The sequence below is a fragment of the Pezoporus flaviventris genome, unplaced genomic scaffold (assembly GCF_033815535.1).
Source record: "Pezoporus flaviventris isolate CSIRO_AGI_PZ_B2104156 unplaced genomic scaffold, CSIRO_AGI_Pfla_v1 ptg000036l, whole genome shotgun sequence".
In the NCBI taxonomy this organism is placed as follows: Eukaryota; Metazoa; Chordata; class Aves; order Psittaciformes; family Psittacidae; genus Pezoporus; species Pezoporus flaviventris.
Genome location: NW_026892584.1, coordinates 16,995,863 through 17,020,515, shown reverse-complemented (window position 1 = coordinate 17,020,515; position 24,653 = coordinate 16,995,863). Strand labels below are relative to the sequence as shown.

General features: G+C 34.1%; 1 protein-coding gene across 7 annotated transcripts in view; it reads left to right on the top strand.

Annotated features, from left to right (window-relative positions):
• The window catches only part of RYR3 (ryanodine receptor 3), a 223,905-nt gene that overhangs the window by 182,249 nt on the left and 17,003 nt on the right, over positions 1-24,653 (top strand). For 3 of the 7 annotated variants that reach the window (XM_061463377.1, XM_061463371.1, XM_061463369.1), the window contains 21 exons: positions 1,295-1,309; positions 4,273-4,443; positions 4,907-4,966; positions 6,117-6,248; positions 7,774-7,886; positions 11,488-11,584; positions 13,130-13,239; positions 14,097-14,148; positions 14,828-14,881; positions 15,158-15,257; positions 15,497-15,576; positions 15,825-15,901; positions 17,382-17,455; positions 17,698-17,715; positions 18,198-18,278; positions 18,702-18,790; positions 19,172-19,300; positions 19,664-19,768; positions 20,862-20,943; positions 21,258-22,582; positions 24,528-24,583. In XM_061463377.1, coding sequence (XP_061319361.1) covers positions 1,295-1,309; positions 4,273-4,443; positions 4,907-4,966; positions 6,117-6,248; positions 7,774-7,886; positions 11,488-11,584; positions 13,130-13,239; positions 14,097-14,148; positions 14,828-14,881; positions 15,158-15,257; positions 15,497-15,576; positions 15,825-15,901; positions 17,382-17,455; positions 17,698-17,715; positions 18,198-18,278; positions 18,702-18,790; positions 19,172-19,300; positions 19,664-19,768; positions 20,862-20,943; positions 21,258-22,582; positions 24,528-24,583 — 3,020 coding nt within the window. Of the gene's footprint in view, positions 1-1,294; positions 1,310-4,272; positions 4,444-4,906; positions 4,967-6,116; positions 6,249-7,773; positions 7,887-10,321; positions 10,422-11,487; positions 11,585-13,129; positions 13,240-14,096; positions 14,149-14,827; positions 14,882-15,157; positions 15,258-15,496; positions 15,577-15,824; positions 15,902-17,381; positions 17,456-17,697; positions 17,716-18,197; positions 18,279-18,701; positions 18,791-19,171; positions 19,301-19,663; positions 19,769-20,861; positions 20,944-21,257; positions 22,583-24,527; positions 24,584-24,653 lie in introns of all 7 variants that reach the window. The other 4 variants (XM_061463376.1, XM_061463375.1, XM_061463372.1 and 1 more) reach the window with 3 other exon arrangements.

Below are 24,653 nucleotides of genomic sequence, written 5' to 3'. Positions count from 1 at the left end.
TCTTTGAGACTTATTTCAATTGCAGTATGTTTCCTTTAGATATACTATTGTAAATCATGAGTGGATTACTTTTATGGCCATCACCAATAAATGAAATATAATTAACATATCGTCTTTACTTACCTTTGGTGCATATAAGCTGAGCCATGTCTGTGCAGCATTTTTCAATTAAAATTTGCTATTTGTCTGAGTAAGGTATTGAAGATTCTGAGATGCTAAACACTTAATTTGATGATTAGTTTTTCAGTCTTTCTTGTAGCTGGTTTTCTTCACTATGTAATATAAATATAGTAGAATATAAAAAGATATTTTAATAACTTGGCTTCAACATTTTGAGGCTAACTCAAGCATCACAAGAAAACAAAGTTACTATTAGACCTATCAGAGAAGTGGGGGTTCTTGAGTTTCTGGTTTTTTGGTGGGTATTGGTGGGTTGGTTTTTTTTTTCTAATATTTATTTTTAACAGTTTTCTATAGTATTTTCCCATGCCTGGTCAAGGATTCCTATAAGTAGCAGTTGAACTTTTTTGCCATTTTACCGTAACTATATGACTTTGAATTTATCTTCTTAAGATTGTCTGACACAATGATAATGTATTGTTGACTATGGTATGCATGTTTATTTAAGTGTATTTATGGTATTAACATCATAAACAGGAATAAAAACTGTGTATGTATAAGAGTTACAGTTGAGTATATAATAGTGGTCTCAGAATGGGTACTGCTGAGAGATAGGAGCTTAAGTTTTCTCTCAGGCTGTCTTCAAAATAGTAATGAGCTATGCAATGGGAAAATACATCCATAAATGAAATGCATCTTCACAGTGATAGTTCGATATCCATTTCTAAACATAATTTTTTGCGATCATATTTTACGGGGAAAAGAGGCAGAAAGAGCTATTTTCATGAAAATGTGAATATTTTTTATTATTGGACTATCCAGAGTTCCAAACACCTTTCTGTTTTTAATGATCTTGGGAAAAGATACAGTAATTAGTCATATTGATGTGCTTACTTATTACATGTACTTTCTTGTGAGCTGAAGTAATAAATGGTAGTGCTGAATAGCAATAGTTAAATTCAGAAGTTCAATCATTTAATAAGGATTAAGCTGAATAATTTTTTTTCACTAAGATCTCATTTGATTATACACTTACAGGCTATTATTATAGCTAAAACTTATAATGTTTTAATTATCCTAGTAAAGCTGAGTCAGTTTATTACTAACTTGTAAAATTTTCAGCATTTCATCTCTTTTACTTATGATTTTTTCCCTTTATTTTTCTTTCATACAGGCCATGCAAGTAAAGGTACAGGTCAAAGTGCATGATGTGTCTTTGTTTTAGATTTAGAGATGATCAGGCTCCAAGCATTCTTTCCATTGATCATAGCAGTGGCGTCACAAAGTGAAAGCCCACATTCCACCTCCTGTAAATTTCCTGCAAGTTAAAGGGGCAGTATTTGACCAGAGCAGCTGAAATTCCCTTTCGCACTCCCACATGTTGCTTAATGTGCGAATGTTGTAAAGTTGCCTTTTATAATTATTTTAGGTGCATATTCTGCCTCTGCTGTCTTTCTGCATTCTGATTTTTTTTGCTAATATATTAAAGCAGATGTTGTAAAAGCACTACCTAAGTAGAGTCATCAGAAATGTGTATTTGGCTTCTGATATTCAAGAAAAGTATGTGAGAGAAATGCACTAACACCTGTACTCTGTCAGTAAATGAGTAAAGATTTTATTAGAACCAGTAAGTTTAAATTAAATTCAGAGTTCAAATCCCACCTTTTTTACAAAATTAAAATAGTCTTTACTAAAGTTGCAAGGTGTGAAAAAGCAATTCTTGTTTCTTTAATGGTACTTTTATTCAAAGTTTGCTTTGTCCCCAGTGAACCACAGTTCACCTTCATTTGCATCATTCATATTATCTTTTTTTAATACGAACTTCTGATGTAGATGAGTACTTTGCAACCTATGGTATGTTCTTCACTGGTGAAGTAAAATGGGAATGTAAAATCCTTTCATCTTTCCCTTCACCCTTTGTGTGGAGCAGCTCCCAAGGTCCTGTGAAGAATTTTTAATGAATTACATTGGAGGAATAAGTTAAAAAGTGAGCAGTTGTATTAATCTAATAGATCTGATTTCATACTTTGCTATTGTCAAATTTCCCCAGGTATATAGAGTAGGATTTAACAAATGCTGTCTGGATAATCTCAGAGAATTGAAGGTTTAAGGAGGGTTTGGAGTACTAGAAATACTAATTCCATCATATTAACTGTTTTTACCTGATTTATTTAAAAAAAAAACAACTTTATGATTGTATTTTTAGTTATTACAAATTTACTGGATATTCTGTAATTATTTGTCTGTATAAGTTTAAAAAATGTCCATTTCTGCGTTTAGATCCTCAAACAACTAAGATTATGTGCTGTTAGACAACCAGATTATCTCATTCTTCCTGTTGAGGTCCTCTTAGCACAGTTAATTATTTAGGCAAAATCTATCCACTTGAATGAAATCAAGTTATTGCATTTACTCCTATAGTTGCTTATTAGAACTGCAAGAGGCATAATTTGATTGCCATTTAGGTTTCTGTCTGTGACTCTACTTAAATATTTATCAGCCGGACTTGTGAATTCCCAGGTAGAACAATTTGATGGCAAAGGCAGAATGGTTCTTGTTTTCAGATTTGAAACTGTTCAGGTTTTAAGGTTTACCTATCCTGTTCATACTTTGTTATTAATCTCAAATTAAAATAAAATTGGATGTGTAAAATGTCCTCAAGCCTAAAAGCATAAAGATGCAGAAAAGTAAATCAGTATCTCTCCTTTTCTTTTTTTTTTTTTTTTTTTTTATATATTGATTATATATTTTGGTCTTCCTTATTTAAGATGCACAGTGACGCCACTGGAATACAGTGATACATTGTGGGATTTGTTTGTCTGCTGTCAATGTAGAGTACAAATAATATCATTATTATAGCCATTACATCACTGCTACTTCTAAGGCACTTCCAAAAGCAAAGCTTTGAGGCAAAGTACTCTCTTGCAATTGTTAGTTCCTTAAGAAAGGAAGCCACATCCATTGTGTGTTCCCTCTGACCTGCACAATGCTCACCACCAGCTATATTCGCAGTGCTTCACCATCTAGAAAACTGAATTTGCCAGAATTGACCACTGAGTACTATATGTATGTCTGCCTTTTTTTCTTCTAGTGATTGCTGTGATAATTGTGTGGTAGTATTGATAAATAATGAATTGCAGTGGATTCTGCTGTATCCATATGTCAAACTACACAATGTATTATAAAAGCAGTAGTCAGTAAAACTTTATTGACAGAGGGAAAAGGATGTGGAGGGTTAAATGCAAGCATTTGCTGTTTTGTAGTTTTGTGTAAGTCTGGAGGCCTAGTCCTGAAATCTTATCTTAGGCAAAACTCTTCTTGAGTGCAGTAGGAGTTTAATCTAGATACAGAATTCAGAACTGGGCTACTTTTATGTTATTGTTGTTTTTCATATGTTCATTAAATATATGGGTCTATTCTAAAGGTTTTGATTTGCTGTCTCATAAATGAAAAAGTGTGTGAAATATCGTTATACATTGTCTCTTGTAAGAGAATTGGGCAGATGTTATTCTGTTGTGCTGTTTACTTCTCTGTCTCTTGTTTTCCTTTTCCTATTACTTGTGATCTCCAAAGGTGCAAAAGACTTAATTTTTCATCCCAGACTTGATTATATTAACCAAAGCCAATGGGCAGGCTTTTCCCAAGGGCACTAATTCGTTAAATGCAATAAGATTGGCATTTTATTGCATTGAATAAGTCTTTTAGATGCTCGTATTTTTCAGTTGAGATAAATCAGACAATATTCATTCATTCAAACCCTGGATAACTATGCAAGTTTTTAACAAAAATTAAACATCCTGAATTTTCCTCTTCAACATGGAGAACTAATAGTGTCCCCTGAGACTGACTCAGCTTTTAACTTTAGGGTTGTTTCTGATTTGAGAGGCAACATCCAGAAAACATAGATTCATATGTCTGAATGCACACTCAAGGATGTTACTGCTATTAAAATATTAGTTATTACAATTTCTGCATTGGCACACACCAAAAGTATTCCTTTACATTTTCTGCATAATACTGTACACCCTTCCTCTAATGCAGCATTTTTCATTAGTTGTACAGGAACATAGTTTCCTTGGACCATTAGGGGGAGAGTATGTTAGAAAAGTTTAAGAATTGCAGTCATTTACTTTTCTATTTTTTTAATTGTAGTCTGGGGGACAAGATCAAGAGAGAAAGAAATCAAAACGCAGAGGGGATTTGTACTCCATACAAACATCCTTGATTGTAGCTGCACTTAAAAAGATGCTTCCCATTGGTTTGAATATGTGTACTCCTGGAGATCAAGAACTCATCTCTTTGGCTAAGACTCGATACAGTCATGTAAGTGTATACTTCCTTGAAGTTTTTAATGCAAAATAAGCAGTACTTTATAAACTGAACTTTGAGGCAGAGATATCTAAGCAGTCAATATAATTGGATGTATCAATGTGCTGTAAGCAATTACAGCTGCTAATTGTGCTTTCACACGAAAAAGTGCATAGACAGCTGCCATCATTTCCATGTCATTTTCCATTTGTATACAATGTACATTTTTGCATGTGCAATTTCATTTGGATCAAATACTGAAATAGCATTAGTTAGCTTTCATTCTCTCTTCAAAGTTTAATCCTTGTTTTGTGGTCAAAATTAAAAAAGGCCTTTGTCCCATGCTCTTCTGTTAACCTTTAGTGTACTTGGAAAAGAAGAGAGTTTAAGGTTCAATATGAAGACGATAGCTGCTCTAGGTTGTATGTGGTCTTATGAGTCATAATCTGAATTCAGAAATATTTCTACTTTTCTACAGAGGGATACTGATGATGAAGTCAAAGAACATTTACGTAACAACTTACATTTGCAGGAAAAGGTAATGTAAAAAAAAATCTGTCTTGAAGATGCTGGTGTGTACTTTTAAAACACAGAAGTCACAATTGTTTTGTTTATCATGAAATGTAAAAGTAATTTTTAAAAAGAACCCGAAAACTTATTAGAAAAATTGCCCCTTTTTCCCCATTTTTTTCTGTAAGTATAATTGGTTTATTTGTAGCTTTGGCTGCTATTTTCAAATTTCAGGAATTCTTGTAGAGTGGAACAAGCATAAAAAATTGAAATATTGGTAATTTTAAAGCTGTAATTACTTAGAATCAACTTGATCTGAGAAGAAAATAAAATTAAAACTACAGTATTTCAGCTTCTCTTCTTGAATTTAACTTGCAGTAATGCTTAAATACTATTTCTAAGAACAGATACATTTTAAAGTAACTATGATAAAATAAGAAACACTTGTGTCACCTTCAGATTTTTTTCAAGATCATTTATGTTCCTACTATTTATATACCGAATACACTGTCAAAGGTGATATCCAAATGGAGTCCTCAGCATTCTGTAAATAGTAAATAATTTAGAGCATTGCCTACAGTCTTTGAACATAATAGGAGTAACTCTTATCTGTCATGGGAGATGACTGTCTGGTTGCTGTAAGTCTGTACTTACATAAATTTAAATTGGACACAGTAAGTAATTCTACTGTGTTTTTTCTATTTTTGTCTTGCAAAAAACCCTACACCTTTGGCTGCAACTTCACCTACTGAAATTCCAGTTGTCGTTTATAGATTCCATTGAACAGCTTTCCACCTGTAGAGTACAGAAGTTCAGCAAGGAGTTAAATTCAACCCCAGTACTAAATGTTCTTCATTTTTAATGCTGTTGAATGGTATACAGAAGTCCTGGGGTGCTTTATTTGGTCTCATGAAATAAAAACACAGAACCTTGCTTAAGGATTGAGTTCAGCTACCCAACAGTATACATATACTCTCATATACGTATATAGATATAGATATATGAAAATCTAATGCCATTTTCCTGAGCAGCTAGCAGATATTAATTTTGACTAAAGGGGAATACATGAAGTGGGAGTATCTGCAGCGTTCTTTATTATACTAGGAGAATAACAGTGGTGGTGGTCAAATTCAGTATATTCATTCAGCAGCTTATGTACAAAATATGTTGATTTTTAGTCTGATGATCCAGCTGTGAAATGGCAGTTAAATTTATACAAAGACATTTTGAAGAGTGATGAACCTACTGACCCAGAGAGAAATGTGGAACGTGTGCAGAGGATATCAGCTGCTTTGTATCACCTGGAACAGGTAAAAAGTTAAATGTCCATGCTGTGTTGGTTTTAAAGTAAGTTTTTTTTTTTTTTTCCTTTTTTTACCTTCTAGAGTTTATTTTGACTTCAGTGAGTATCATTATTAAAGTTTCCAGATAAAAATTACTTTTGTGCATGCATGCAGACACACACACACATACAGATGCATATATGCAGTTTTTAACATAATCTGTTGTGCCTCAATTTAGCTTCAGAGAAAACTCAGGATATATTTGCCTCTGACTTTGTGAACAGCCATAAAAAGTATAGTATACAAATAGTCACCATGCAGTAGCTGAAAACTCTGTAATTTTAGGAAAATATGTTTGCAAGTGCACTTTCTGTTTCTGGGTTTAGCCTGTCTCCTATATCTGCACTTGAGGATGCTGTAGCAGCTTTTGAATAGATTGCTTGTCTATTGAAATGATACCGTTTAATTACAAAAAGGTATATTTGTACTCTTCCAAATTAAAGTTAATCCACCTCGTTCACAAGTGCTATGGCACAGAAATTCACTCACATAAAAAACTGAATATGCATACTTAGAAACAGACAAAATAACCATTTTGGAGTTTTACCAAGGAGTCCCACATGAGATACTCTGACATCTTGAGCTTTTATGTATAAACTGAGAGGTACTGTACATAAGGCCTCCAGTATTTTTTTTTATAGAATCATAGAATAGTTAGGGTTGGAAAGAACCTTAAGATCATCTAGTTCCAACCCCCCTCCCATGGGCAGGGACACCTCACACTAGACAGTGTCACCCAAGGCTCTGTTCCAGCCTGGCCTTGAACACTGACAGGGATAGAGCATTCACAACTTCCCTGGGCAACCCATTCCAGTGACTCACCACCCTTACAGTAAAGAACTTCTTCCTTATATTTAAACTTTCCCTGTTTAAGTTTGAGCCCACTACCCCTTGTCCTATCACTACAGTCCCTAATGAAGAGTCCCTCCCCAGCATCCCTATAGGCCCCCTTCAGATACTGGAAGGCTGCTATGAGGTCTCTTCTCCAGGCTGAACAGCCCCAACTTTCTCAGCCTGTCTTCATACGGGAGGTGCTCCAGTCCCCTGATCATCCTCGTGGCCCTCCTCTGGACTTGTTCCAACAGTTCCATGTCCTTTTTATGTTGAGGACACCAGAACTGCACACAGTACTCCAGGTGAGGTCTCACGAGAGCAGAGTAGAGGGGCAGGATCACCTCCTTCGACCTGCTGGTCACGCTCCTTTTGATGCAGCCCAGGATACGGTTGGCTTTCTGGGCTGTGAGCACACACTGAAGCTGGCTCATGTTCATTTTCTCATCGACCAGCACCCCCAAGTCCTTCTCCGCAGGGCTGCTCTGAATCTCTTCTCTGCCCAACCTGTAGCTGTGCCTGGGATTGCTTTTTTCAGATGATGGGGAGCGTTTGTAACGTTTTCTAATTTGCTAACTACATTAACCACTAGCTAAACACAAAATTTTCAATAAAAGTTGAAGTGTTTCCTCTATATGTGCTAGAAGATATTTTTCCATAGGTTGAACAACCACTAAGATCAAAGAAAGCTGTTTGGCACAAACTCCTATCAAAACAACGCAAAAGGGCTGTTGTTGCATGTTTCCGAATGGCACCGTTATACAACCTGCCAAGGTAAATGGCATAAAGGTGGTTTTGGTTTGGTGTTTTTTTGTAACTTTTCTTTACATTTCTGAGTGCAAATATGACTTGTGTTTCTTGTGTGTACCCATGCAAGTTTGTTGACTGTGATTTTGTTTAAGAGACTAAAGAGTTGGTTGTCAGCTAATTCCTCGCAGCAACAAAATACTTATCTCCTAACAAATAACCAGAGGGGAAAAAGACAATAGGAATTACACTGCTTCAAAACCAGAATGCTTCATTTTTGTCAGCTGTTACTCTGTATAGTTCCTCAAGTTATCTGTGGAAATTGTTAAGATGTTGCTGTTTCTGTCCCCTTTTTGCCTCTGCTTGCCGGTTTTACTCTTTATTTTCCTGTGTTTGTATTCTTTTTTTTAAACTTTGTATGGCTATTCCTCTCCTATGGCAGGAATGCTTCATTGTCTGAGACAATTTTTAGCTACTACAACTGAGTGTTACATGCATTACAGAGGCTAGTGGTCCAGAGCAGTGCAGAATGATATTATGTACTTGCGTTTTGCTCTACTTCTTGCTACCATTGCATGTAAATACCACAAAGTCTGAGATAAAGTGCATCCTGTGCTTGGTTCTATCTCCTGCTCTAAACAGAGTATTAAGACCATGAGGCATTGGGGTCATTTCCTTTACCTTGTTCTTTCTCAACAACTCTGCTTTTTATTCAGATACAGCCTAAGTACATCTCTAAGTTTGCTTCTCACCTTCTGCATTTTTTCACCTTTTATGTTTAATATATTTGTTCAGAGATTGTTTGTAAAGTATTTAACAGAAGAGTTGCATTGCATTTTTAAATGCCAGTCTACATGCTTAATGTTGGCTTAAGGTCTCTAACTGTGCCACTAACATATAGGAAGAGTATTGGGTTTGCACAAGACAAAAAAAGTTATAGTATAAAACCCGCATCCTTCCGTTACAAAAAGTAGTTGTTCTAAACTATAACTTTTTCTAAGTTGTCATAGTACCTTCAGGCAACCTTCAAAGAACCAGAGTAATTTATAAATTTATTAATTTAATTAATAATTAAATTTATAAATTTATGGATTTATGAATTCTTAAAAATGTTAGGAATATATGTGAGCACCAAAATGATAAAAATAGTTTGTCCTATTTTTTTCGTTTTGAAAAAAACCACATTTATTACCTTTGAGGTTGTTGGTGTAATACTTATCAAAAGGCAAAATGGGTTATGAATCTGTATTTTCATTTTCAATAAAATATGGAGTAATACTCATTGAAGTAGTGCATTCCTCTTTCATTTTCATTAAAACCTTTCTGTTTTAAAAAGATTGATGTTGATTCATAAACTTTATGGTAGATTTTTGAGGTGGAGTTTATTCCTGAGTGTGAAGCAAATCTGTGCAGTTATTTCATCTTGTAGATTTTCATCTTGTAGATTCTATAAATGAACTGTCATGAAACTGTTTTAGCCAATTAATTGTGACATCGCAGGCAAGACTTAGAATCGTAAAATCAAAGTGGTTTGGGTTGGAAGGAACTTTTAAAGGTCATTTAGTCCAACCCCCCAGCAATGAGCAGAAACTTTTAGGTATATCGCTCAATTGATAGGTGCAGAGCAAAGTTTTAAAATTCACTGGTTTATAGACACATTTTTTTCTAGATTAATCATAAGATTCTGACAGGAAAATAAGGCTGTCACTATTATGCACCTCTGTCTCCATCATTTAAATTGACTGTGGTGTTAAGACATTTCTGAACCCTAGGGAGATTATTTCAAGTACGGTGTGATTAATTCTAGGAGCTATATAAATCCCTTTGAACCACAGTTTAATTTTTCCTCATTTTAGTTGCAGCTTTCTATTGGAAATTTGAAAATTTCTGGAGATTCAGTTGGCTTTCATTATAATTTAATGTCACTTCCATTCTTTAATTTTCTTCAAAATTTATTCTTATATGTACCATTTCTTAGTAATTCCAGGATGATACTTCAGAAATTAAAATGTTTATTGATGCACAGGTGTTTCTTAAATCATAGAATATTTACGCTAGAAGTTAAAGTAATTTTTCTCAGTACTCCCTTTTCTAGAAGTGCCTAAAGATAGAAAATAAATAATTATATTTTAAAATATTTTTCTTTTTTTCAAGAAGAAAAAAATCAGTTAAGTTAGGAAATACTAGTTCCTCATGTTCTGTGTTTAACTGATGTGCGTGGCTTTGAAAAAGTGTCTTATGTGATAAATGTTTTCTCTGAGATATATGTATGTATGTTTGATGTTTTAAGGAAATTAATTTGTAAAAAATTTGTCTTACTGTCTGTCTTCTGTATATGCACATAGATACAGCAAGGTTATACATGGCAATTTTTCATAGTTTACAAATTATATTCTTTCTGACTACTTTGTTGAATTTAACTTGTGCCTTTCTTCAATGAAAACCTATATGCTTTTCTTCAGACACAAAATTAGCAATTTCTTCCTGAGCACCTTTCAACGTGTTTGGCTGGAAAAAGTACATGAAAAAACTCAGTATGACAGGCTTATACTCAATTTAATGGTAATGTAACTTGTGGAGAGCCTCTTGCTTATGCACACACTTATTCCTTCCCAGCCATGATTTGATGTTATCATAAAACATGAATTTGTACAATTTTCAGAGGGATTCTGATTGGTCAGTTTTTGGGATTTGATAATAAAATGCCACCAGTAAAAATAAAATGCAGAAGAGCACAGAAGGTTGGCTCAGTAGCTATTCCATTATAAAATAGTATTTCATGTGCACAGTGTCAGTTCAGACAATTTGTATAGCTTTTCTTTGTGTTGCAGGATAAAAGTAAATGAAAAGGCTGCGTGAAACAACATTTATAACTTCATGTAGTGTGCCTCAAAACAGGATTGTCCCCAAAATGTAACATAAAGATGGAATAGTTTGGCCATTAATATATGTAGCATTATTGCCAGGAGCTGTTTTTTCTGTGGATGTTAGTTAAATGGGTACTGTGTAGTAGTAATTAATATGCCTAGGAGTTTTCTAAAATTGGTCATTTTCTAGAGCAGGTTTTGTGTATTTCTAATCAGCATCTTTGAGGACATATTAATACTGCCTTTATTTGGAACTGAAAGAAAAGGAGCTGAGGTTAGTCTTCTCTCTGTGGAAGACGGCAACGATTGTTCTGCAGATACCATGGTGGAAAGCACTCGATACTTATTTTGTTGTTTGTGGCCAACTTCTGCTGTCTCAATGTCATAAATCTAGTAAACAAGATTTACATATCCTAGGTGTAAATCCCATTCATCTTTAAATTAGTCTGTTCAAGTGTGTGTTTTTCCCATGCTTGCATTAAGGTTCCAGTCCTGCAGTTTCATATATAATGTATGGTAGCACTCCCAAAGCTTTAAAACCAAAAAGTAACATATATACACATGTATAGAAAAATAGTAATAATATTCAAAGGTACATGCTGGTTTGTCACTGAATGTTAGCTATGGTTTGCATTTTGTTTCACTGACCAATCAGAGGATCAGAATTGTACAAATACGTATCCTTACTAATCATTAACCACCTGAGCTGTTATACTATGTTCTGTTACCCCTCTTGATCTCACTTTCACAACCCCCCCCAGGCACCGTTCTATTAACCTCTTCCTCCATGGCTATCAGAACTATTGGATAGAAACAGAGGAATATTCATTTGAGGAGAAACTAGTTCAGGATTTGGCTGTAAGTACTGACATAATTGGGCATATTTTTCAGTGCCCACTTTAGTGTATATTTCATGTTTCTGTTATAACCTATATTTAATTTTTGTGTACTGTATGCATATAAATTAAAAAATATTATTCCTTATGCTTCATGGCGTAAGGTAATTTTCTGCTGTGGTCAAAAAGGCATTAATCCTGTGATGCACTCTGCATTAAGGTGGTTTATGCCTTCAGATGAACTATGTGATACTCGTTCTTGGGAAGAGAAATGGATTAGATGAACAGCCAGACTATTTTTGTCATTATGGTAATTCCTATGTTCCTATATTTTATTTACTGTTTTTTTAAGCTTGACACAGTTGATCCTTTTCCCCTTTCTAAATTTCTGTTGATACATAATATTTAATTTTAACATTTTCAGCTTTGATCCAAATTAATTTTGCTTTTCCCTTTTTGATACATCATAAGGAGAGGTAAACATATACAGCCGTATTCAGCAAAAATTTATTTGCATGTGTACTTGATAAAAGTGATCAGTAAATTTCAGCATTTTGTTACTGAATATTGATTCAGAAAGCCTACTACTTTTTTTCTCTTCCCCTCTGTAGTTAGTTTGTCTAAAATACTTCCAAAGGGCCTATAGTATCTAAATACCGTGAAAATGAATATATGGCTTCATGGATCATATGAAGACATACCAGGAGATGCTTTGGCATTAGCAAAACCCGTCATGTTGTGTTTATAAAGACCCATTGGTATAGAAGGTTGTATGATATTTTAAAAATCAAAGCTAATGTATTCTTCTCATAGTCATGTGGTCACAGTCTTTGTTGTTTTTTTTTTCCTAAAGGCAGAAATGAAGCCATTAATCAAAACAGTGATTACAATTATTTCAGATTTACTAAAGCAGTAAATTGAACTCCTGTAACCACAATTATTACTATAATTGTGATAATTCGACAATAATTGCAAACCTTGCAAAGGGGTGATTACACATGTAAGGTAAAGGTGATATGCTGTTCTTCTGCCTGGCTCTTTTATATATCAAACTGCCAAAAAATGTTCAAAATTGACAATAAAAGCAGTCATTACATTTGTTGAATCAAGGTTACCTAAATAATATGATGTATGTAAGTATTGTAGCAAAGAGCAGTTTAATTAGGATGTATCTGATGATATTATTATAACAGTTCCATTACCAATAATATTTCTGCTAAATAATCAAGCTGGGATTTTCTTTCAAGTCTGGTCCAGTGGAAACACATAATTTCTGCTGAATAAGGCTTCCCTAAGATTTTCACTGTCTCATTCTCAATACCTTGCAAATGAGAAACTTATAAAGTTAGCATCAATTATGAATAGCAATCAGATATTCTTAACTCCTGAGACATACAGGCATGTAATGTTGCAGGTTATGCTGTAAGCTATTGAGTAAGGTGAATACTGGAAGTTAATACAAATTGGAGAGAATAAAATTACTGAAATCCTGTCTAAGCTTAATTACGTGACTTTTTTCTTACTCATGAAGCTTAATTTATATGTTCTGATATAAATCTTGAGACAGACACTTCCAAAAAAAGATGAAGAGGAAGAGGAAGAGACTGAGAAAAAGCAGCCTGATCCACTTCATCAGATTATCCTCTATTTTAGTCGCAGTGCTCTCACAGAGAGAAGGTAAAAAAAGCTGTCTTGAAAAGCACATTGAGTAAAAGCAACAGTAACTGAATTTCTAGTAGCATTAAAGAAGTGATTTAGCACAACTTCAGTTCCTTAGTGTTCCTTAGTGAATACTTTTTTGCCTCTCAGTTTCATTAAAGTTTTCATGTATTTAAATTCGATATAACCTCTTTATTGAGACAAATATTGACTGTTTTTGAAATTTAAACCCTGGTAAATACCCAATACAGAAATAACTGAGCGTGAATTCTTATAAAAACATAAAGTCTACAGGAACTACTGGTTTATTCAGAGTACCTTCTTCCCCTGGTCTCTGCTGCTTATAGATATGTGGTGATGGTGCTGGTATTCATTACGTTTTATTCAGTATATCAGAAAAGGTTTCATAGATGATCAGCATGAATCTCTTTCAGTGACAGTTTCTGCTTTGAATTCAGACTATTGATTGGAATATGTATTTTTTCTGAGTAGGGTACTTCATATGCTTTTTATGTATGGCTAATGTAATCTTGCCATCTGACTGTTATAATTATTCTAACTTATATCTCCATTATACTTTTCTGCGCCTACAACAGCCAGTGATCCTTACTTATCCAACCTAAGTCCAAAAGTCCATGATGTCCAAATATACCTCAAAACTGTTTAATTAAAAATTAGACTTGGTTTGAGATAAGAAAATGCATTCATAAACTGATTTTCAAGTATAATTGTGTTTTAAGTAGGTGTGTGTTTCTGTTTTAATAAAATACCCTTTAATAAAACACCCTTTAATAAAACGGTATTTAAATGTTAGTAGGAGTATGACTTCTTTTTATTACTATATAATAATTTTGGTTATTCTTTACTCTTTATAGCAAACTAGAAGATGATCCTTTATATATTGCCTATTCTGCTATGATGGCAAAGGTAAATATAGTATTTCAAGCTCCATCCCTCACTCCTCTCAGGTGCTTCCTATTCATTTTAGATGTTTCCCTCTGTTTTAAGTGTAAATCCTACTTGTAATTCCTATATTTTTAATGAAACGAATGCTGTTCAGTTACATATATATAAAATGAGAAATTTCCTACATTAATAGTATGAAATACCAGTAGGTGCAATCCTATTGATATCACTTGGCACTTTGTTTTGTATGGGATTAACTCATGAGCAGTCGTAACATGTTTGTTAGTTATTTTTATTCTTTGGGTAATTATTTTGGAGTTAAAATTTTAAGCCTGTCAGAAATCAGTTGGCAGTTTTTGCAACATACTGATCACAGCTGACACATGTGAGGAGAGTTTGACTGTGAAGAAAAATATTATGGGTATAAATAGAGATATGAAATAAGAACACATAGCCTGCAGTTACAGGGTGTATGTGTAGTTGAATGAATACAGTGAAGTACTCACACATTAGGGAATATCAGTTTCTTATGTGGATGAGAAAAAAAATTTATAATTATGGGGATTTCAAGTCTTCCCAGCACCTTTAATTGTTGCTTGAAAAAATAATTCTTTGGTCATATTTGTAGAAATACTATAGTAAAAATAGACATATTTTATAATAAGAAAAATCTTGTGCTTTCTCTTTCTAACATAAAAAGAGCTGTGAGGAAGCAGAAGAGGAGGAAGAAGAAGAAAAGGAAAAGACATTTGAGGTAAGAGTTTAAATAACATTTCTTTCTCATTGCCTAATGTGCAAGTGTTTTAACTATTTCTTCTAGAATAAGTGCAAGAATAACATAGTTATTGAGCTGATTTACTAGGCTGTTCATATATAACAAATATGATGTGTTCTGAAGTTTTGGAATGAAACAATCCATATGGATTATGGAGGCAGATGGCCTTCAACAACTTCAGATTTCTCACAGTTCTGTTTTTTTCTGAACCAGTTCCACTCTGTATTGTGTTCTCATTTTTATTCCCAAACCCAGGAGAAAGAAATGGAAAAACAAAGAACTCTCTATCAGCAAGCTCGCTTACATGATCGTGGAGCTGCTGAGATGGTCCTTCAGATGATTAGCGCAAGCAAAGGTAATATTCTGTGCAGCATTAAAAGTATACATGATCTACATATCATAGGTATAATGCTATACATATATACAATGTATTATGTCATTATACCTATGATGTGTATATCACATATAACTTGTATATGGCAATGAGGCAAAATAAATATCTATTACAACGATACTAGGTAAAATTTCCAGATTGCTTTTCTGGTTGAATAGTTCATCATTGCAAGTTCTAATGACTGCACCCTTGTTTGACAGGGCATACAGGACCCATGGTTATTGAAACACTGAAACTTGGTATCGCTATTCTAAATGGTGGGAACACCATCGTTCAACAGGTAATGCTTTCCTAATGACTGTAAATCTTGCTTGTGGAAAGAAGGAAAGTAATTTTGAGAATTTTAGTGTTACAGTGCCTTTAATTTTAAGCTAAACAGTGAAGAAATATCAGGGTTATTTTAGTACAATAACAATGATATTATTGCTTTCCCGTGACTTGCATTTCAAATGGTAATTCAGAAAGTTGTTATTTCATATAATTCTAATATAGATTTTTTTTTTTCCTCCCAAAATGTACACCTTCCAGAAAATGCTAGACTACCTGAAGGAGAAAAAGGATGCTGGATTTTTTCAGAGTCTCTCTGGCTTGATGCAGTCCTGCAGGTAAAAACATAAATCATATTATTACAGTTTCAATTTTATTCAAGTTGGTGGCTTATCGCTCAGTGCAGGTGGATTTGTTACATTTAAATTACAGGAGTCACAGACTGTAGAATTCTTGTTGAAAATTTTTGTGAATAGAGGAATGGTATGTTAATCTTTTAGAGTATTCTTCCAAAGGAAAAAATAAAGCAAAGACTGTATATGCCTTTGAAGGCTTAGTTTGTAGATGCAGAAAAGTAAACTGTAAAGGCTCCTTTACTGGCCCATGATCTGTCAAATTTTCCACCTGGGTGGTTCTAAGGATAGAGAAAAGCCAACACTGAAGGAGAGACAGGCCAGTGGAGCTTTATCACGCTTTCAGTTTCTCAACATCTCTGATGAGTTACATAATCTCTGTTTCTTCGTTTGAATCCTCTCAAAATATATGTCAGGTTTGTTAGAAATGGCACATCACCAGTGATACTACAGTAGCCCATTCCCTTGACAGACCAGAAGTTCAAGTTAGTTAAGCTGAAGGACTCACATAAAGAAGTTGGGAAACTGTTGGTGTTTCTGATTACACTTACAGTAGAGAACCTCCTTTTTTTAGTCTTTTAAAGTAACAGAAGAGTTCTGAAGGAGTAGACTGGAAATTAGAATCGGAGGAGCTGTGTGGAAGGAATGTGGAAGGAATGGTGACCTGCACTGCAGAAATTATTGCCAAGTAGTTGCAACCTAATTAAATAACATCTGACCTCTAATTTTTACATTTATATAGAACAATTTAGCAAGGATTTGCTCAAACAGGACCTACAGCAATCATATTACCAATAGTGTATGTGTACTGTTCAGGACTTCATTAAAAATGATTTTGATCAAATGACTTGAACACTGACAAGAGAATGAAAATGATGCTTTAAAAATGCTTTACTTTTAATGATGTTGCTAGGTAGAAGAATATGTGACTGCTTTTAACTGAAAAAGAAAATAATCATAGAATTGTATTTGAATGATCTGAATGAAAGTATTCTGACTCAGAATCAGAGATTCCATATGTCTTCTGAATAACATAATGAATAATAAATGCAGTAACAATATAATAGAAATAGTAGTGATAACTTAGTGGAAAAGAGTGTGATGAAGAAAAGTCCTTTTGGCAGGCAAGTTTAAATAAATATAGAGAGTAATATTTCAGGTTCCTTTTCCACTTTTCATTTCTATATGAAACCATGAATGACTTCAAGTGAGGTTAGGTAAGTCGTGAGGCCTGACTTGAGACTCAGTTCTTTCCAGAAATCAACAGTGGACCCTTATTTTCATCACAAGCTCTTTTATTTAATGTTCATTTTAAATAAAATAAGAGGCAATGCATGTCACAGAGCGTCAAAGCTAGTTGTTGAAGACCTCCAGGGACTTCCTAGATGAAAATAATTTTCCACTGTGTACTATAGTGGTTGTTCCTGTTTGTTTTTGGTTTTTGATTTTTTTTTTTCTATGAAAGTGTTCTGGACTTGAATGCGTTTGAGAGACAAAATAAAGCAGAAGGCCTGGGGATGGTTACTGAAGAAGGAACTCGTAAGTAGCATGAAACAGATTCCAGTAGTGCTTCAAACATTATTTGTGCTTCCTTCTTTAGCTATAACTGTTATTTACTGTGGCTTGAGTTTTCTGTTGATAAACTTACAATAAGTAATTCTAGGCTTTGAGTTCTGAGTATGATTTATATTTACAATATCTTTAGCAATAATTTTTAAGACAAATGTTGTAACTTCCAGTATTCTTATCTCGTATTCTTGTTATTTTTCTTTGATCCACAGTCATCGTTCGTGAGCGTGGTATGTTTGGGTTTACAGTTTTTGATACTATTGTTGCAAAACTGTGTTGCAAATACAGAGAGAAGTATTTCATTGCATCTTCAAGATATATTTAGATTTAGCTTTATGGTCTGCAGCAGGTTGTGTGCTCAGCTTGGATAAACAGTTTGATGCTTATTTAATAAATGTCATTCATACTTAAGGCATGACATACTTAAGTTACGACTAACAGTTTATTTCTTAGATATATATCCTGTTGTGCTTTTTAAAATTATTTTTTAATTTTTTTTAACCATGGATGCATTGGAGTGCTGAATATTTTGGCTTTGCTTTTTCTGTCTCAGTTTTTCTTTTCATTATTATCAGTTTGTTTCTTTTGAACTGCTTTGTGCTTTTATGATACTTTTACTTGAATTCCAGTTGTAAAGGTTGCTGTAAAATTGTGTTTGGGATATTTAATCATAACAGTTGTCACATAATCCTTGTATTTATATATTTTAAAGGTGAAAAAGTGTTGCAGCATCATGAATTTACTCGAGATCTATTTAGATTTTTGCAACTCCTCTGTGAGGGGCATAACAATGGTAAGTGAACTGAATTAATTTTGGGGAAAATGTATGATGAGTCTCTGTTCTTAAACAGAGTTGAACAGAATGTATTAGATTCTAATGGCTTATTCCTTCTAACTCGTGTAGTGTTCTGAGTGGAAACTGGTATGCCAAGAACTTGAATTGTGGAGTTCAATTTGAATTTTTAAGTCTTAACATAATTTCAGGTCTTATGCCAATTACAAATAGTAAAGTTTTTTGCAAGTCATGTGGGTAACAATTCTTCAGTGGCATTTACTTTTACGATCTACTATAGTTCAATTTCCACCACATAAACATCTGTACCCAGAAAGATACTTGAATACTTTCTGCATGTCTCCATGAGAACATGAAAAAAACTTGAATTTGTTAATTCCTATATATACTAACCAATCAATCACAAATTGCTTCTTATTTCAGATTTTCAAAATTACCTACGTACTCAGATGGGCAACACCACAACAGTGAATATTATCATTAGTACAGTTGACTATCTCTTGCGTCTTCAGGTGAGGCAAAACCAGAGAAAAATGGAATACAATATATTTGCCTTTTCTTCTTTTTTCTAAAATCACATTTTACTAGAATCAAATGTGAAAATCCTCTCTTCAGGGATATCTAAAATGAAGAATTCTGATTTAATTTATCTCTTCTTTCCTTTTAAAATAGATGAGCTTTCAGAATTCTGTGTGAAACCAGGTGTTTGTTAATTTACTTCATTTTTCACTTCTTCGAGGAGCAGTTAGATAAAACCACAGAAAGTTATTTTCATATTGATACAAAATGCTAAATTTCATCTGCTGCTGATTCAACTTTTGGTGATACAAATGCAAGCATACTGCATACAGAATCCAAAATTAGACAATATATCATTGTTGATTTTTTCTTAGGAATCAATCAGCGACTTCTATTGGTATTATTCAGGAAAGGATGTTATTGATGAATCAGGACAACGTAACTTCTCTAAAGCTTTGGCTGTCACCAAACAAATATTCAATTCCCTCACAGAATATATCCAGGTAAACAAAATGTTTTACTCACAGTACCAACAATGAAGTTCTATGGCCTCATAATATCCTATCACAAATCAGTAAACACTTTTGCTTTATTTTTCTTAAATTTGATAAAGTTACATAGCATCACTGGTCCATTGTAAAGTTAATACTAAAACATGTGAATGGCTACATATTTAATATGATACGATTGAGTATTCATACACCAGATAGCAGAGACCTTGGGAAGCTCTCTCTTGTAGCTTCATGGAAACCTGAAGCTTCTTTTTTTTTTTTTTTTTTTTTCCCTTTAAGGAAGAAATCTTATGAAATAATTAGTTTTATTTGCTCTTATTTATTTCATGTGCTTTTTTTTCTTAAATTTTTTAGGGTCCTTGCATAGGTAATCAACAGAGTCTGGCTCATAGTAGGCTGTGGGATGCAGTTGTTGGCTTTCTTCATGTTTTTGCCAATATGCAGATGAAACTTTCACAGGTATTTTCAGTAGTCAAATAATCTCATTCATATGTTTGTCAAGTGAATGTTGAAAGCTGTAAAGCAGTTAATGTCTGCTACTCACCGGTTGTGCATGGGCCTAATGTAATGTAGAGGCCCAAGACTAAATATCAGCACTAGCATCTTCATATCACTCCTTTCAACATTAATCATCACAGTGCACTCACTTTTTCGAATATCAAACTCACTGCTTCCAGCTCCATTATAACTTTCTGATAATGAACGTGGCAGTTTGTTCAGTTACCAAAACCGGATGATCTGTCAGAGCAGAAACACAATTAAAAGCATTTTAATAGGCTCCCATGCTACAGATAAGTAAGGCAAGATAAAAGCTGGGAAAAATTCAAAGAGGGTGGGAATATGGCAGGCAGTCAACTTGTCCCATTAATCCGTCACAGGCATGGAGCAAGAGGGCAATAAGCAGTGTTCATTTCACTGTGCAGAGCATTGTGGAATCCCAGCCCTCCTCACAGTTTCAGGCTTTTGTGTTCTTTTGCAACTGCAGCTCAATGTACCCATACAGTCAGGCCACTGGGAACTGAAGGCAACAGTGCAGTCATTCTCTCACTCTTGTTCAGTGCTCTGCTACCCTCTGAATTACTCATAAGATTTCTACCCACCCTGCAGAAGTCTGTCTGAATTTTCAGGGTACTTAACAGTTTTAGGTCCTTCATCTTAATCACAAGCCCATGTTAGACTTATATTCTGTAGTTAAACTAAATAGTTGTAGTTCAGTTTGAGTGGTAATGCATCCTGCCACTAAATATTCCCTGTGAAGTGAGAAACGGTGAATTCTTTCTGCGATAAATACTGCCAGATGTGCTGAATAATCGATTTTGTGAGTTTTTTTGCTGTCCCTTATCTGCCCTTTTGTACTCCTTAATGCTTTATTAAAACTTATCTTTATGGTATTAATACCTCTGCTGTAGTAAGTTACCCTCATATTGTATAAAATCCATGATAGTAACCATAATAAAATGACAATGAAATCTTGAGGAATGTGAACTACATTTAGTTTTCCAGATAAATACAAATTAAAAACACCCTTATACTTTTGTTGTTTTTTTTACAGGACTCTGCTCAGATTGAATTACTCAAAGAACTGTTAGATCTGCTAAAGGATATGGTAGTGATGCTCTTGTCACTGCTTGAAGGTTGGACCTGTTTTTGTTTATGGTTGATTATGATTTTCCCAGCTTCATAATGTAAAGTATGATAGCTATGTTAATCTTTCTGAACTGCTTTTAAATCGCCTTTATGTAATGTCAGGAAAAAACTTATTTCACATTTATTTAATAATTATTGTGGAATATACTTAGTCTTGAAAAGAGGGCTGCTACAAAAAAAGCATATTGAAAGAAAAATTACAACATTTGAGAACATTTTTGTTTTGTTCTCAGAACAAATATGAGGTTTTTTTTTAAATCTAGCTATGACAAATAACTTCCTGTTTTCACTCACTGTTTAGGCAATGTTGTAAATGGAACTATTGGAAAACAAATGGTTGACACACTTGTAGAATCATCTAGCAATGTAGAGATGATTTTGAAGTTCTTTGACATGTTCCTTAAGTTAAAAGACCTGACTAACTCAGATGCTTTCAAAGAGCACGACCCAGATGGTAAAGGCATCATTTCAAAGAAGGAATTTCAAAAATCAATGGAGGCTCAAAAACAATACATACAGTCAGAGATTGAATTCCTGCTGTCCTGTGCAGAAGCTGATGAAAATGATATGTTTAACTATGTTGATTTTGTGGAAAGATTCCATGAACCAGCTAAAGACATTGGATTTAATGTGGCTGTATTGCTAACAAACCTTTCAGAGCACATGCCTAATGACTCACGCCTTCAGAGCTTACTTGAACCTGCAGAAAGTGTTCTTAATTACTTTGAACCATACCTTGGCCGCATTGAAATAATAGGTGGAGCCAAGAAAATAGAAAGAGTTTACTTTGAAATCAGTGAGTCCAGTAGAATGCAGTGGGAGAAGCCACAGGTGAAGGAATCTAAAAGACAGTTTATATTTGATGTTGTAAATGAAGGTGGAGAGCAAGAAAAAATGGAACTCTTTGTGAATTTCTGTGAAGACACAATCTTTGAAATGCAGTTAGCATCCCAGATCTCTGAAACGGATTCATCCGAGAGGCCTGAGGAAGAGGAAGAGACAGAGTCCTGTTATGTTATGGATATTGGAGATGATGAGGAAGAAGAAAAGTCTCTGGAATCTGCTTCAGCTTTTGCAATGGCCTGTGTTGCAGTGAAGAAGAATGTTGCCAACTTTTTTAAAACAATCACTGTGAAGAACCTAAGGAAACAATACAGAAAAGTTAGAAAGATGACAGTAAAAGAGATGGTGAAACTGTTTTTCTCTTTTTTCTGGCTCCTATTTGTAGGGATGTTCCAGCTGTTCTTTTCTGTAGTGTGGGGGATTTTCCAGATTCTTTGGAGCACTGTATTTGGGGGTGGCCTAGTTGAGGGAGCAAAAAATATTAAAGTGACTAAAATACTAGGGGACATGCCTGACCCAACACAGTTTGGAATTCATGATGATGTTATGGAAGCAGAAAAAGCTGAAGGTGCTGAGCATGGCATCAGAGCTGACCTTGTGCAGTTTGCAAAGGGTGAAAAGGGAGAAGCTGACATCATAACAGACATTTTTGGCATTCATACAAAGAAAGAAGGTGGCTCAAAACATGGTCATGATGCTGGGCTTGGAGATATTGCAGAAATCCTTGGTACTGATATCCAGTCATCTTTGGAAAACACAGTTCGTAAGAAAAAAGGACTACAGGTATGTTAAAGAGATTTTGTATTTCTTTGCAGAAAATAATAATAAGACAAATATATTACTGAATTTTCTAGTAACTGAATTATTTGTCAGTTAACTGATTAATAAATGTTCTTGGTGAGAACATACTTTATAATCTGTATTCTTAAAAAAGTCTTACAAACAAGACAGCAGAGTTTATGTGCCCAGTGTGTTTAGATGTCACTGCAGTAAATTGTTATTGTTCATTTGCATTCAAAACAAAAATTGCTAGCAGCTCTCTAGGCATGGATTTTGCTTTAAATGGGTTACAGTTTTGTTTATTTTGCATACCCCATTTTCCCACAGTATATTTCAATTATTTTTACAATCTACTTTCTCCGTAATGCCTTGTCATTATCATCTTTCTTGTACATGCTTCACTGGTCACTTTTTCCTATTATTTGAAATAATTTTTCCTGAATTTGTTGTTACTATGTTTACCATGTAATCATTCTTTCCTCATATTCTGTTTTATGAACAGTATATTTTGTTCCACTCAGCTGAGCTAAATATAACTTATCATTCTGTTTGAAAATGGATTGAACTAAATGTCAAAACCAAAATGCATTCATCGTATTTAGAAGGCATTATGTTTCACTCTACACTTTAGATCTGTTTCTACTTGTTATTCAAATATATCTTTCCTTTCATTAATCCACCTCTTTACAGTATGCTTTCCAAATATTTTCAGGATGAGCCTGCATTGTACAACTTCTTAGTTCGTTATGTCCTCTTCATTTGTATGCTCTTCTTCAAGATTTATTGCCTAGATCAGACTATATATGTCTATTTATTTCTATTATTTATTTATTTATTTTTATGTGTGCACTTAAAAGTTACAGTCTTTTAAAAAAGGGATTTATTCATTCTTCCCTTACCCCTTAGAAGAACTAGGCATTATCAAACGATCACAGAATTACCTTCCACCAGCTTGAGATCTTAGGGGAAACTATTTGTGGAAGTAGCACATGCTTTCATTGCATGTACTAGAGGAGTTTCCCATATAAGAGGTGACTTTAGGGTCCTTTGTGAATCTGGGACTTTGGAGCCTGCATCTCTTTGATTTCCAGTGAAGCTTAGTTATTCAAACTATATTTAAAAATGAGTTTACTTTGGTCTTGCAACACTAAGCCTAAGCGTGTTTGAAATCCAGGCTCTGGCTTTGCTGCAGTTAGCCATCTGTAAAATTGTATATTGTTTTTTCCTTATCTCAAGGGGCTGTTATAAACACACACTTAGGTGGTTTTGAGGGGTGCAAGTAAAGGTTTAATCAACCATCAACCTCCATAAGACAAATAGTTTGAAGAAAATATTGCGCAAGTAAAAGTTGTTTAAATAATATTCTGGTTTCGACTGCATCAGTTGATCTTGGCAAAACGATTGGGTTTTGTAGTATCTGATAATTACACAGGTCTTTTTCAGATTTTTGATGCTATCACTGATACACTGTTCTTCGTTTTATATTTGGAATGTAGCAAACTGATGCTCATTTTCTGTATAATCAGTAACTGCACTCAGTCTTCATGAGTGACTGTTGTATTATGGTATGATCTAGATGTAGTTAATTACATTCATCCTCAACTGGTCACATGATCTGTCTGATAACCAGGTATAATTACTTTACATTCTTAAAGGCCTTTTCCAACTTATAGTTGAGTCTATGATTCTAAGTTGTTCAGTCAACTGGGCTACTTACAATGGTGGTAACACTATGCTGAAAAAAGCTATCAGAAGAATTTCTGTAATTTTCACTGTTTACATCTAGTCTGAGCTGTCTGTTTTTTAAAATCAAATACTTTAAAAGTGCAAACTGGTATAAAAAATATAATGTGGTAATTATTTTATTTGTATCTTAGAAAGCAATAACTAAAGTTACCAAAATTTTATTTGATTGGATCCATTTTGAGAGTTAAAATACTTTTTGCAGATATCTGAAATTGCAAAAGCTGAAACAGAAAGAAAAGCAGAAGCTGAGAAGGCTGAGTAAGTTACACAATTCCTGTTTGATTCCTTGCTAATTCCTAATGCTAGGTAATTTGTCCAGAAAGAATCC